Genomic DNA, 14,595 nt, shown 5'->3' on the forward strand with positions numbered 1-14,595 from the left:
GTCAAACCAAAACACCGTAACATTCCATCGTATGATCGAACAAAATAAACAATATGTTACATGTAATAATACACATACACCCACCCACTAACCAACTGACTTGGCTGACCAAAACAATTTCCTACTAAATCAAAAACAATCTGACCCAATTCAACTCTAGAAAAAAGGAAGCAGAGAAAAGGTAATTTAGTCATTTTTGCTCCTATTTCTTTTAAGATCATTATAGAGTTTTCATTGTATTCGGGTTTTTAGCGTATGTAGACTATTCTAGTAATTTATATGATTCGTACATAATCCTGTAGAAGTTGCAGAAATTCGATCAACACAACAAGAAATCATTTTTGAGTCATGAAATCGATTCATCTTGTAACACGTCGATCAATAAGTCCCCGTTCTGACAGACAGTTGGCGTCACTAATTATAAATTCCGCTAATCCGAACCAAGTCGCTCGTTACGATGGTTGCATTCCATGAATTGAAATTCGAATTCCCATCGCACCCGTTATATTCGTTGAATTTAGACCCCAGCGACTATTTCCGGTTCCCAGATTTTAGAAAAGTAGCTTGCTGGAAAGACATTTCCATCGAACGTGAGGTCAGAAACGCAGAAACTGAAGCGTTTTGTTTGTTTTTTTTTTGTTTTGAGGCTGAAGTAAATATCGTGGTTTTAAAATTGTGTAAAACTGTTGGAACAATTGTATTGCTCGTCAAAGATACATTGCACAGTGGTCCGAAACGAGAAATTAGCGTGACAAAAATATTTTCACTATTAAATATTAGTTTTTTGACACCATTCACAGAAGTTGTTTGTAATCAAATGACGCTCCTTTTGATTGAAAATGTTACTAGGGTGGTCCACATTTAGATTGAAATCTGAAATCTAACTTTCTTAATTGAACTCAAAAATGACTTTGTTTTACAATAAAGTTGTAGGAAATTTTATTGCAAGCAAGTTTGCTGAAAAATGCACCTCTCTAGCTTTTCATTTGATCGAGTTACATCAATTTTCCCGAACAAAATTAGGGTGGCTCCGGAAAATTCACTTTTTTGTTCTAACTTTTTTTGTGAAACGTCCTACGGAAAAGTTGTCTTCAGAAAAGTTGTTGTATTAATCATTGTTGTCTATTTTCGGCTGTAGCTTTTGTGTGTCTCATTTCTTGAAAGGACAATGTATGGAACACTTGTAGAACTAATTTGATACTATTATCCTGCTGAAGGAAGTATGTTGATACGTTGAGGCGTTTAAGAGTTATGCAATGGTTTTGAGTTTTTTTAAGGTATTTTTAAAACTAATTTTAATAAGTTCAAGAAATAACACCCTCCCAATTTTCTCCTAAAATTTTACTAATATTATGACCTTTCAGGAACCGCATAGGATACATTTTTATCGATCTAATGAATATTGATATTTGAAGCTTGACTAGTTTTTGATGAAAAAACAATCATAACTTTTTACTGGTAGCTCATATGAAAAAGCTTGGTTGAACAAAAATGTGCGCAATGATTAGTACAACAGCTCTTTTCAAGACAACTTTTCCGTAGAACGTTTCACAAAAAAGTTGAAACAAAAAAAGTGAATTTTCAGGGGCCACCCTAATTTTGTTCGGGAAAATTGATGAAACTCGATCAAATGAAAAGCTAGAGAGGTGCTTTTTTCAGCAAAGTTGCTCAAAATAAAATTTTCTATAACTAACTATTGTCAAACAAAATCATTTCTGAGTTCAATTAAGAAAGTAAGATTTCAGATTTCAATCTAAATGTGGACCACCCTAGTAACATTTTTCATCAAAAGGAGCGCCATTTGATTACAAACAACCCCTTTTAAGACACCAACTACAAAAAACTAATATTTAATAGTGAAAATTTTTTTGTCACACTAATTTCCCTTTTCGGACCATAGTGCAATGGTTAATTAAATTCGAAATTTGTGTAAAACGTGCTGTTTTCTTTGTTACACCTAGGACTTTTTGACCGACGTGTTGATTTTTGCAAATTTTACGAATGAAATTCAATCGAATTGATGATCATAAGATTTTTCATGACCATGACATAACCTCAATTCCATGTAAAAATCCCAACTGAACTGCCACGATAAAAAAAAATCCTAATTAGATTTTGCAAGACCTCACCTCAATTGACCTCACAAAATTCACTAAATGAACATCATTAAACAACTGAAAGGGGCATGTTTACATGTTCATTCTAATAAGGTTTTGCACAATGACGAAACGAGTGAACTGCCGTTGAATCAAGTTCCTCTTTTGACAGCTATCAGTGTTTTGTTTACATATCTTTTAACACGTATTCAAATTAGAATGAACACATAAACAAACCACTGATAGCTGTCAAAATTAGTTCATTTTTTTCATTATTGTGAGGTTATGTCATGTTCGTGCAAAACCTAATTTTGTTTTGTGAGATGACATCACGAATGTAGTCGTGATGAATAACGTTCATGTTTGACATGCACCGGTAGTTCGTCTACATTTTCAATTAGGTTTTACACGAACATGACATAGCCTCACAAAATGAACAGAATAAACATTTTTTTGACAGCCGCCGATGGTTTGTTTACAGTTTGAAAGTTCATCAGAGGTTCATCGTTTGAATTTAAAAATTGAAAGTCGCCTCACACTAAACAGATTTATACAAATATCGCTCCTTGATGCTGGGAACGCATACAGGGCAATCCTTTTACTTCTTTTCACTGTGGAACACGTTTTTAACAGACATATTTTCGTCATTTTTCAATTATTAATTTGCAGTCGCAAAACAAACAAAGCTGTCAAAGATGAACTTGATTCATCGGCAGTTCATTTGTGTTATCATCGTGTAGAACCAAATAATACACGATGAACTGCCGATGAATCAAGTTCACCTTTTGACAGCTATCAGTGGTTTATTTACATATCTATTAACACGTAATAGAATGAACATGTACACAAATCACCTTCTGCTAACAAAAGATGTTCATTCAGTGAATTTTCTGAGGTTATGTCATGTTCGGTGAAAAACTTAATCGCTGTTTTACAACATGTCATCGCGAATTAACTCGTGATTAGTGATGGTTATGTTTGACACCTATCAGTGGTTTGTTCGTTTAGAAATTTTCATCGTGACGTCTGAACTGAACTTGAGTTCATCATTGACAGTTCAGTATAGTTGTTTACATATTTACCTAATTTTGCACCAAGTGGCCTCACGAGTAAAGTAAATAAGCCTGCTGAAATTTCACAGCATATTTTGTTCTATTCGAAGATGATAGAAAATCCAACGAAGCAAATCTTATAATCTAACATGAAGATGTGGATGCACTAAAGATGCTATATAAATTTGGGCAGAAACAATCGAATAGTTTTGAAGATATCAGAACAACAGTTTGAAAAAATGTTTCGTGAAAACACAATGGTTCATTCGTTAAAAAAATTGCCTCAACATCAATGTGCTAAGCACCCTAGAGCGCATCTTTTTCTTTTTCAAAGTGGCCAAAGCTCAGACACTTAACTTTTAGGCACTGTTTGTCAATAGCCATTTCATTCCACTTCCACCAACAACTTTTTTGAAGATATATTTCTTACATTAAAAACTACTTAAAAACTTTTAAACATATATTTTCACACTTCCGATTTTGACACCACTGTGTATTTTCTAGTAATATATAATTTTCAAACATGCTGAAGTGCTTCGGTTTTATCGGTTTTGTTTTTTAAATGTGGATAGGCTCAATATTTCAGTTCTTCTTGAAAAGTTAACAATCAATCGTGCATCTCCATTAAAGATCTAATAGAAGGAAAAACGCATGGTGCATTACTACTAGAACTAAGCACCATGCGTTTGGTTGATTGTTTTTGTTAGAGAAAAAATAAATAAATAAATTGGCTGTAGGGGAACGGGTATAGCGTGATGGGTAAGTCGATGCCTTTCACGTTGCCCACCTGGGTTCGATTCCCAACCCCGCACATAGGGTCAGCAAACTTTTCTGGCCCGAACCACAATGTTAAAACCTCTATAATCGAAACAAAAAAAAATGTTGAGGTCGTCGCCATCTGAAAAAAATGAAACCAAAGCATTAAAAAATCCCGAATGGTACCAAAATCAGAAGTATAAAAAAACATTTTATAAATTAAAGGAATTTTTATTATTTCAAGAAATTTTTCACTATTTTTTTTGTCAAAAATCTAAGTCGTCAATAAGACAAAAAAAGGGTTGGAATTTAGGGAAAATTGGGTCCATTTACGATTTACACACATTATTGTTGGACAGGCGCGTACACAGGGGGGGTTTTAGGGGTTCAAACCCCCCCCGAAACAAAAAATTATAACCCATGGGAAACGTTGTGATATAAATTGTACATGTGTTGATTTATCACCATGTTCTAAACCCCCCCCCCCCGAAAATTTTCTCTGGCTACGCGCCTGTTGTTGGACCAATTGTTTATAGAAACTCCTTTTAGTCATTTAAAAGGAGAGTTACTAAGTTTGGTATTCATTATGTGGGGGAGGTGATATCACAAATCCGATAGCAATCCGAAACGTTTATTGATGGAAAGCTTCAACTGTAAAACAGTTGAATTTATTCAGTAAATCGAATTCAATTAGCAGTAGATAACCTACAATTTGTTGGTGAGCACACCCACTCAAATACAATGCAGGGATTTATCACGTCGTTCAATGTCCGCAAATATCTCAAATAACTAATAAGACTCAAACAAATTTTCAGAACTGTTTTAGCTACTCTTAACGCGAATGTCACATCCACGTTGCTCACTTCTCTAACTTTTTCTATTTTCCGCCAGTGCAGTAGACACCTGTCATTTCGATTTCCCGAGTTGTTGTACGTTAGTGGTGGTGCTGTTACGAGGGGCTTCACCGTCACACATTACTTTATTCATAACATCATAAATCGTATTTTGTTGGATGATTTAGTCGACGACACGACCTGCCACTCGCTTTTAAAACTGTATCGCAAATCGAGCTACCCCTCAGTAACTGGTAATGTCAAAATGATATCTTATGAAAAAAGTTTAAAATTAGGAACACGGTCAGAGAAATTGTTGTTTTCGAAATAACAGTTACAGTAACCCTAGTTACCACTGTTTATCTTTTCAAGGTAATCGTTCTCGGTTTCATTATTGCACATGCCCAATCTAGAGCATCTCAAAAGTTCTCATCGTCGACTGCAGATCTAAATCGGAATTGAGAGTTTTTATGGCTTGCTAATTTTGTATTTAATTATATATTCTGTTCACTAATAATATGTATTCTTGTAGCCTCTCTTCAAAGTGCGTAAAGACCCGAAACTAACCGCTTTTGCGTTTATCTACGGCGTGATGCTTAGAGGGTGAAGAAAATCTCACCGTGAGACCAGAATGATCTTCAACCCATTGCATTGTAGTACTCAGATGAACAGTATGACCGCGAATGTTGGTGTTATGCTGCAATTTTGATGATGTTGTTAGATCATTTCGATCGTGATTGCAATTATTTATATACTTTCAAATGTACTAATCAGCATTCACAAATTTTATATGACTTTTTCACCAATATTTCAATTATATAAAAGTCCTACAAAAAATAAATGTTTAGTTACCGGTGAAATATGCTGCGATGACAATTTCAATCAACTGTGATCTTCGCTTCGCTGACATGGATTGCATTTAATGATATATGTACGTAGCTACATGCCATTGTGTGAAAGAACCAAAAGAAGTGGACGAAACCGTAGGTCGAGTGGCCTACGCTAAAATGCGGAAACGGAGTGTCCCTTTTTAATTCTTCCCTTATATCGACTTCATATAATGAGGCCCTTATTACCGGTATCACTTCACGGTGAAAATCAGGTGAAGTGAATGTAGGTATTTATCACGAAAGTCGCTTCAGAGGAAAAAGTAATTACTTTTATGAGCTTGTGGTTATTACGAACATCACATCATTTTTTTTGCAAAAATGATTTTTTTCACTACGTGACTACTTCAGTGTGCGTGATACTGGTAACAGGGAAAATCAAGTGAAGTGATATAAGTGTGAAGTGAAAGTGAAAGTGGAAGTGAGAACGGTTATTAGGACCTGAAATTCTTTTTAAACGCCAGTAGAAGACGAGACAATCCGTGGGAACGACTTGACAGAGTATTTTGATTATTAGAATGAAATGCAAAATCGCGATTCTGAACATTAAGCAAATAAACCAAAATCCCGAAAATACATTATCATTCCTGTTGTCATTAAAAAAAAACTGGTTTATTCCTGCAATCAATATAATTAGCCTAACTTGAAATAAACTGTTTTACTTATAATACATCTTTTGAAGTATTACCTGTTTGTTTATTATGCTGTGCATGGTGACTATTTCGTAGCAACCACAGCAGTGATGCCTGTAAAATATATTTTTATTATTACCTAGGGGTCTTTCAATACTTCGGTAACTGATAGTGATCAAGCCGAATATTTAAAAAAAAAAACTAAGGACTAGCGGTAAAGTAATAATATTCAAAAGATGCTTCTAAAATAGATTAATTACCCTGAATTGATTTTTGACGTAGGACTACGTCTTTCTTTACTGTGCTAACCTGGGTACACTTTCAAAATTCCTCAACACAAAAGTGTAGTGAAAATACTCCGTATTTAATTTCTTAATAACTATTTCCCTGTCTGAGTATTTTCTCTTATTCTTTCACGAAACGAATGGAAGAAGGTGTAAGATTGTTGTTAATACCACGTTTATTACGTAAACAAAAACAAGAAGTGGACAACGATGGGGAACATTATACAAAATCTGCCGTTGTAATGGCGCTGTGCGAAATTCGCACCAAACAAACGTTAGCTAGCATTTGGTTGCATCGCGTTTGAGAAAAACGTACGGGAAACTGTTTGATATCGTAGAGAATTCCACAATTTGGTCCTTCTGAAAGCCAGTAATGTTACTATTTTTGTGGTCGTTGAGACCGCCTATTTGTGAAAAGCTACAAATGAAATTACGTAAAAAGAAAGCTCTTAACCAAAATTGGTTCAGTTTGGAAGCAAACGGCAATGTGAGCAGATGTGTTGCGGGTCGTTCGCAAAGTCAGTTTCACTTCAAACATGAGCGATTGCGTCATCTTGCTAGTGGCCGTTTGCATTGGAGAAAAAGAAAACGAAAAGTGGACAACAATGGGGAACATTAAACAAAATCATATCTCATATTTAGTAAAATTTCATCGTTTGAAAGTCGTTGAATATCTCTAATCGTTTTGTGCTGAATGAACGAAATCGTTTCTTCGCGATTCGTTTTCGACTCATTAGTACGTAGTACACACTTAACTTCGTTCGGTAATTCTTTCATATTTTGACGAGTTTTGAACAGCTTTTAGTTTAAGTGTGTAGGTTGTATTTAACTGCTTATGCTCTTTGTTAATAATGGGTCCTCCGTTTGACTAAAACTCAAAATTATAAACTTTTGCCAATGGTTGCTTATTACAACTAAATTCATTCATGTCAAATTTTATAATTGAAAATTTTACCAACAATTTGTCATGTAAATAAAAACGATTCTCCAAAAGGTAAGTTTTACTTTCGACGCTTATAATTAAAAGTACAGATATCAAAGTAGATACCATCAGCATTCTAGCATACGATTTTTAATTGATAAAATGTTACACATAGTTGATTTTTTTAAATAATATTCTGTAATTTGGTGTTTTTAGGTTGAGTTTGGGTCAAGTAGGCTCGATTTTACTGCATGTTCCAGCGACACTAAAGTTGTCGTAGAAATGTCGTAGAAATGTTCTTTCAATAAGTCGAATGTTTCGGCCGCAGTATGACAAGTGGCACCATCCTGTTGAAACCACATTTCGTCCACATCCATATCCTGAAGATTTGGCAACAAAAATTCATTGATCATGGCTCAGTATCGAATTTCATTCACGGTAACGCGCCGTCCTTTCTCATTTTTTAAGAAATAAGGACCGATGATGATTACACTAGCCAGTACACGTACATTTATCGGGATGCATCGGTAATTCTTGAATGGCGTTTTGATTGTCTTTTCTCCAAATACGGCAATTTTGCTTGTTGACGTATCCATTCAACCAAAAATGCACCCGCATCACTGAAGAGAATTTTGCGCTATAAACAGTTTTAACTGAACACTGATTTTGAAAATAAACTTCCACGGTTTGGAAGCGTTGTACTGAATTTAACCTATTCAAGATGATTTGCCAAACAATACTGAGTAGAGACGTCATTTTGCACTGTCAAAATAACTTTCAGACAATAGTGTAATCCCTAATAAACACCCGTTATATGGTGAAAACACAGAACAGAATTTGGGACAAATAACCAAGAAGGTTTATGCAAAAATCACGTGTAGTCATATGTAAAGATCATAAAACCATGGTCCTGTTTTAAGTTGTACTATGTTGCAATCCAAAACAGAACCTGAATAATTCCATCAAATATTATCGTTATACAATATTGTACGCTTTTTGACAATCCATTACTATTTCAACTTTCCGGAAATCTATTTTTCATCTATAAAATAAAACTGTACCATTAAATGTTTGTCAATGTATATAAAGCACCTGGAATGCCTGAAAAATAAATACTTGTGAATTATCCTATTACCATTTAGACACATAGAATTATTTATTAATCAAGTTTTTCTCTATCAAACACACTTTTTTTTCGTTGTTGCCACATCGGCCCTCTCTGTAGGCACTAAGCGCCAAACATCGCAGCAATCGTCCAGCGGTCAGCGAAGTGGAAGTGACCGAAGCGGAACCGTCCCGAACACCGGAAGATTCGGTGTGCAGCGTCGAGGGCCCCACCGATACTGGTGCGGAAATTTCGGGCGTCTCGTACTCGAAATAGCCGTCAACCACCACCGGCAGTGTCAAACACACCGACAACAACAATCACAGCAAACACAGCTATTTATACCACCGGCAACCACAGCAGCCGGGAAAATCCCGCTACCGAGAGTACAACTTTTAACTAACTATAGGTATTATCATCATTCCCAGGAAAAGCGAAAAAACATTGTCCGGGGTCCAGACGTTCAAGTTCTGCTAGGAACTGAACACATAAATGCACCTCTACCATTTAAGCTAGCTGAACAACCAGACCCCACACGTCCGGCACACTGCTAGGTGGTTCTGCGAACAGGATCGCAGTAGGCATTGATGTATCGTGTATCGTTTCGCAGTAAGGATTCATTATTCATTTGTGTATTCGCTTGTACTTGTATTTGACGCCGAACGCCGGTAAAAGCCTGCAAAGTTTTACCGATGAAAGATACCAAACAACGGTGTACTTTTTGAACAAATCGTTCTGATTGAGAGTTAGGAAGAAAGGAATGAGAATAATCTCATGCCGGTGAAGTGTTTGCATTCATCCTGAAGGCGAGAGGAAAATGTCAGATGGTGTTTCATATTGCTTGGATAACTGAATTTGGTTGTTGAATTATTATGCAACTGAGTGATCATGATTGACTGTCTGCATGATATCCTTAATATCATGAACGAGATCACGTCGAATTGTCAAAAGAACACCACTAGCAGCACGGATAATGGCATTGAACGCATTCATTTATGAATGTCACTTTGCCAGTGACAATTAACAATCGTTATAATTTTGAATTGTTCAACAAATACAGGCGTTCGAAAATGAATAAATGCGAAAATATAATTATTTATTGAGTTAATATTATTGATCTGTTTTAATGAGAACATATAAGATGTGAAGATGGTACTACAAGATGCCACCATTACTGAACTTGTGACATGTGTTGTTTCTTAATCGACAACTATCAGTGATTTGTTTACATTATCAAATACACGTGTTAAAATTAGAATGATCATGAAAACCAACTGCTGAATAGCTATGCAATGACGTTCTAATCAAATCTAATCTAAATCTAATTTTCAACGCACATGTCAACCTTTAAACACATGCATGACGCCTTAGTGCAGCAAAACCTGAGTGTCGTCAAAAAATGTATTTAGACAGTATGAAAACCCCACAATTCCACCAATACTTTCGTTCTCCTCCCCCCAAAACGATGCTCTTGATATGAGTGTGTATTATAAAAGTTACTTTTTTTCGGTGTGTTGTCGCCATGTAAAAACTTATCAAGTTTAATGTACTTTCGATTCAAAACTCTAACACGTGGTACACGCGCATCGTATAGGGTGGAAAACGAAGGTTTCGCCACTTGTGCAGTCATACCAGAGTGCTCCTGCTTGTGTTAGGTGTCTGAATTGTCTGTGACGTCGCTACCTCCCACAAACTTCCGGAAGTATTTCATCCAACAGATTGAACGTTTGATAAAAGTTTGCCCGATAAAGGAAATTTTAAATATCTTTCAAGGTGGTGTGGTGTTCCTAGTTCCATGGAACACGAGAAAGTTTTCTTCTACATCGTTGTGGAAGTTATGGTTGATCTAACGTTGTATTTCACTACTAGAGGCGTGAGTGTGCTTGGATGATGATGGCAAGCTTATCTGTCAAAATGCAAGGGAAAACAAATTTCCTCTTGTAAAACCGTTTATAAATCATTTACAGTTTTGTTTGCTCAGGCAAAAAGTTAATTTTCGTGTTAGAAAAATCGTTGTTCACCTCTGTTATTTAGACAATACCCAAGATTTTAGTTGAAACAGTGAAAATTTTCAGTTCCGATTTTAACATGTGAGAAAGTATAATATTGGCCGTTTTGAAATGATTTTAATCGTTGCGTACATTACGAAATATCACCTAAAGGATCGTACAGATGCACAAACCTAATCAAATTTACAATATTATGATGGGAAAAAGCGTCGATGAAAAAGATGGGAAATTACTATTATAATTTACTCTCAGCGAGTGCTGAGTCATTCGAAATTACTCTTCAAAGTGAATGTTGATGGATGGTTTATTGGCCGTTCTCAAAAAAAAAAAGGCGTGATGTGTTCTTCGATAGTTGTTCAAGCTTGTTTGTAAACAGTACCGCTGAACAGGGATGCCAGGTCATTTTTTCAAAAATCTGTGATCAAACCCAAAACCTGTCTGTGAAAATCTGTGACCGTTTTCCGTACCCCAATAGCAGTTCAAAATCAATTTGGTGAATAAAAAAAAAGGTCTCACTACCCGTTTTGCGTACCATTATAGCAGATCGAATTCAATTTAGTGAGCAAAAAAAGGTCTCACTACCGACACGCTCTGTACCATTTTCCTCAACCGCTCTGTACTTTTTGGTGCTAAACTGTGCTCAATTTCCAAAATCTGTGAAAATCTGTGATTTATTCAAGAATCTGTGAAAATCTGTGATCATTTTCAGAAATCTGTGAAAATCTGTGCAGAGAATTCAAAATCTGTGAAACACAGATTAATCTGTGAACCTGACATCCCTGCCGCTGAACTGTCAAGGATGCAGAGATGCCAGGTAAAAATTTCGAATGTCTGCAGACTTGGTGGAAAAAGTCTGTAAATCCGAAAAATAATCTTCAGTCAGCAAGCATGTCTTGCTGGTAGCAGTTTCTCCATAAAGTATGATACGCAAAACTGACTTGGCGAGCAAAAAAAAAATTGGGGAAATTTCAAAAGTCTGTAAATTTTGCCCAAATTCTGCAAAACTCTCGATTTTCAAAAGTCTGCACAACAAAAAATGTCAGCAGCACTACACACGAAATCTGCAGATTTACAGACAAATCTGCAGATCTGGTAACTCTGCAAGGATGAATGCTTCTTCATTCATGACGTCACGGTAAAAAATCTATTAGCGGACCTTACACTATCATTAAAAGTGTCATTACTAAAAAATAATGTCATTTTTATGAACGTGTGATGGTGCAGTAATGACGAGATTTCTATCAAATTTGAAATACATCATTACTTAGACATCATTAAAAATGACAATAATAATGCTCGTGTAAGGGCCGCTATTGAGAAAAGATTCAAAAGAACTCAAGATTAGGTAAAAAGTAGTTAAATAATAGGTAGTTTTTATTTTCCGTGTACAGACATTCAGAGCAGAGTCCTTTCAGGTCAAGGCTCGAACATACAAAATGCGTCACATAGACAGGACCTATTAAAATGTGTAATGGAAAGTTAAAAAGATTTATTTAGACACACAAAAAGTGTGCCTTTTTTGGTCATTTTAGCATTGTATTTCGACAACATTTCGGGCATATTAGCAGCAATATCCGCTGTGATATTTCGTTTTGATTCTTCAATAGTCTTCGATTTGCTGGCATCAGGGGTGCCCGTTAAAAATTTCAGATATAATATTCAAGCAAGATTGAAAAAGTCTGTAAACTCGGAAAAAAAGTCTGCGGACTCAAGTTCACTATAAAGAATGTTGAACGGAATTGGTTGAGCGAGCAAAAAAACGATTGCGTTAATTTTAAAAGGCTGTACATTTTGGCGAATCTCTACGAGAAACATGATTATCAAGTCTGCAACAAAAAATGTTTGCAGCTTAGAGCTTAAAATTGTCACACATTATCAATGAAAGAATCCAATCCAATAGCCTCATTTTCAATATTTTACTGTCTCATTCGTAAACGACCGACACCAGAACAAACGAAGAGAGACGAAGCATTCTCGTTTCTCATTGAAAAAAGAGAGTATAATTGCCAACGTCACTCTTTCTTCTATGACAAGACAAAACCAAACGCATCCGCAGAATTTCAATACTCATTTTTTCATCGATGTATTGAAAATCTGTGGAATTTATTCGATGTTTACGATTGAGTACTTTTTACCACCATTTATTTTTTTACACCAGAACTTGAATACTGGACGATTAGGAACTGGAACTGAATTAAAGAACTAAAATTCAAAGCTGCCTACGATTTATGTTGCAAAATTCCAGTTCGTAAACCAGATCAGTTCATGTGTTTAGCTCTAGAAGTCTGATTCCAAATCCTGATCTCAGAGGAGCAGAATATAGGTTCTGAGCCGTCATCCGAGTGCTAAAAAGGCAAACAAGCGTGATGAGTTTTCCTTATTGTTTCTGAAAGTTTAAGAAAACTAATTGTTTTTTCATTTATAGTTATCTCACACAGTTTAAAATTTAATCATACATTGCTAATCGTATTTCTGATCACATGGAAAAAGAATTATGTTGTTGCGTTTAATACACCTCAATGAAACAATTATGAAACCATCTGAAATTTTCATTCGAAATACATTCACCAGTCAGCTATAAAATTGTGTATAAAATAGAAATACATGTAAATATAGGATAACCCGTAATTACAGCAAATCGTTATCATTGGCATCGCGTTACTGTGAATTTTCCATTCGCAAATCTCGTTTAGATAAAACAATAATTACAATAAATGTGGCTTTGAGTCCTATTGTGACATCGGATATGTTATTACTGTAAGTTACGCTTGATAAAATCACGAAACTATACACATGTGCTAAGTCCGGCACCAGTGTGACAAAATGTACAATATTGCATTATTTGAGAAACCGCCGGAAGCCAACATAGTTTAATAGTTATTAACAACAAAAAACAAACAAGAGCTTAGCTACACTACATTGCATCTTAAGAAAGGGAAAATCTCTCAAAACTAACCCAACCGACATAATGAAATATTATTGGCATCGATGTAATTGGTCAGTTTTTCGTCTAAATTTTGCGCTAATATCGGTGATGTCAATGCTTTTCCTCAGCTAATATATAAACACTTATACCTACTACTAGGACAAGATGTTAGTTGTTCTCCCTCTTGTCCCTCACTACCGTTAATACTAAGCTGTATAATTACCAGTAATTAGATACGAATCGAACAAAAACTAATTAGTCCTACAACTACTAAGATGAACCATCAAAGAGGAACCACTAGACTTTGAGTTACTGTTTTTGATTTTCGGTTGGCTCCGTTCATTCATTGGATAACGAAAAGACATCCAAAAAGTTGTAAACAAACGCCAAAGAAGTACTTAAGTTGTACAGCGAGCAAAATTAAAAAAAACGAGTGTGAAAGCAAGGGATTTCTTTAACGGTAGTCAGGTTTTTTGTATCATATTGTAATAAGAGACAAACCAAATATGGAAGTTAGTGATAATAGCTAAGAACGACAAACGCAAAACAGAAACATGAAACGAAAATATCCACCTGTCATAAGCAAAGAGCAACATTTTACAGAATGTAGCATCAAAAGCACAAACCTAGCAGAATTAATCCCGTACACAAAAGACCCGGGGGCCAAAATGTCCTTTTTAGGTAATGTTACTCCAACCTGAAACGATTGGAAATGGCATGCGACTGAGATGCGACATCCGCTCGAATCAGTTAACCAACTAGAACGAATGGATAATTAATTATGTTAAGAAATAAAACAAAGGACGGGAGAAATTTTCATTTTATGCAGAATCTGATGGACCATCGGATCTATAGGTGGCGTCCTTCCCTTAGTAGTTAAGCTATATACATACAAAAAACTTAGTACCAAGAGGAAAAATTTTGAATCAAATTTGGTTCAGTCAGTTGGTCCGTGAGGTGACTGCGAAACTGCTGAGCCATGACATATATGGTAATTCCTGGTCCGGAAAAGATAGTAAATAAATGTAGAAAAGCGCTTATAGCGGAATAGATAACGTATGATAATAATGCTGAAGTACTATATATATAGTAA

General features: G+C 35.5%; 1 protein-coding gene across 6 annotated transcripts in view; it reads left to right on the forward strand.

The window, feature by feature from the left end:
* Positions 1–14,002, forward strand: part of LOC131430247 (probable G-protein coupled receptor 158) — a 214,987-nt gene extending 200,985 nt beyond the window's left edge. For 3 of the 6 annotated variants that reach the window (XM_058595047.1, XM_058595048.1, XM_058595050.1), the window contains exons 11-12: positions 161–181; positions 8,688–14,002. In XM_058595047.1, coding sequence (XP_058451030.1) covers positions 161–181; positions 8,688–8,843 — 177 coding nt within the window. In that variant the 3' untranslated portion in view covers positions 8,844–14,002. The remainder of the gene's footprint in view (positions 1–160; positions 182–8,687) is intronic. The other 3 variants (XM_058595049.1, XM_058595051.1, XM_058595052.1) reach the window with 2 other exon arrangements.
* The last annotated feature ends 593 nt before the right edge of the window (positions 14,003–14,595 follow it).

Source organism: Malaya genurostris, chromosome 2 (genome assembly GCF_030247185.1).
Source record: "Malaya genurostris strain Urasoe2022 chromosome 2, Malgen_1.1, whole genome shotgun sequence".
NCBI classification, from domain to species: Eukaryota; Metazoa; Arthropoda; class Insecta; order Diptera; family Culicidae; genus Malaya; species Malaya genurostris.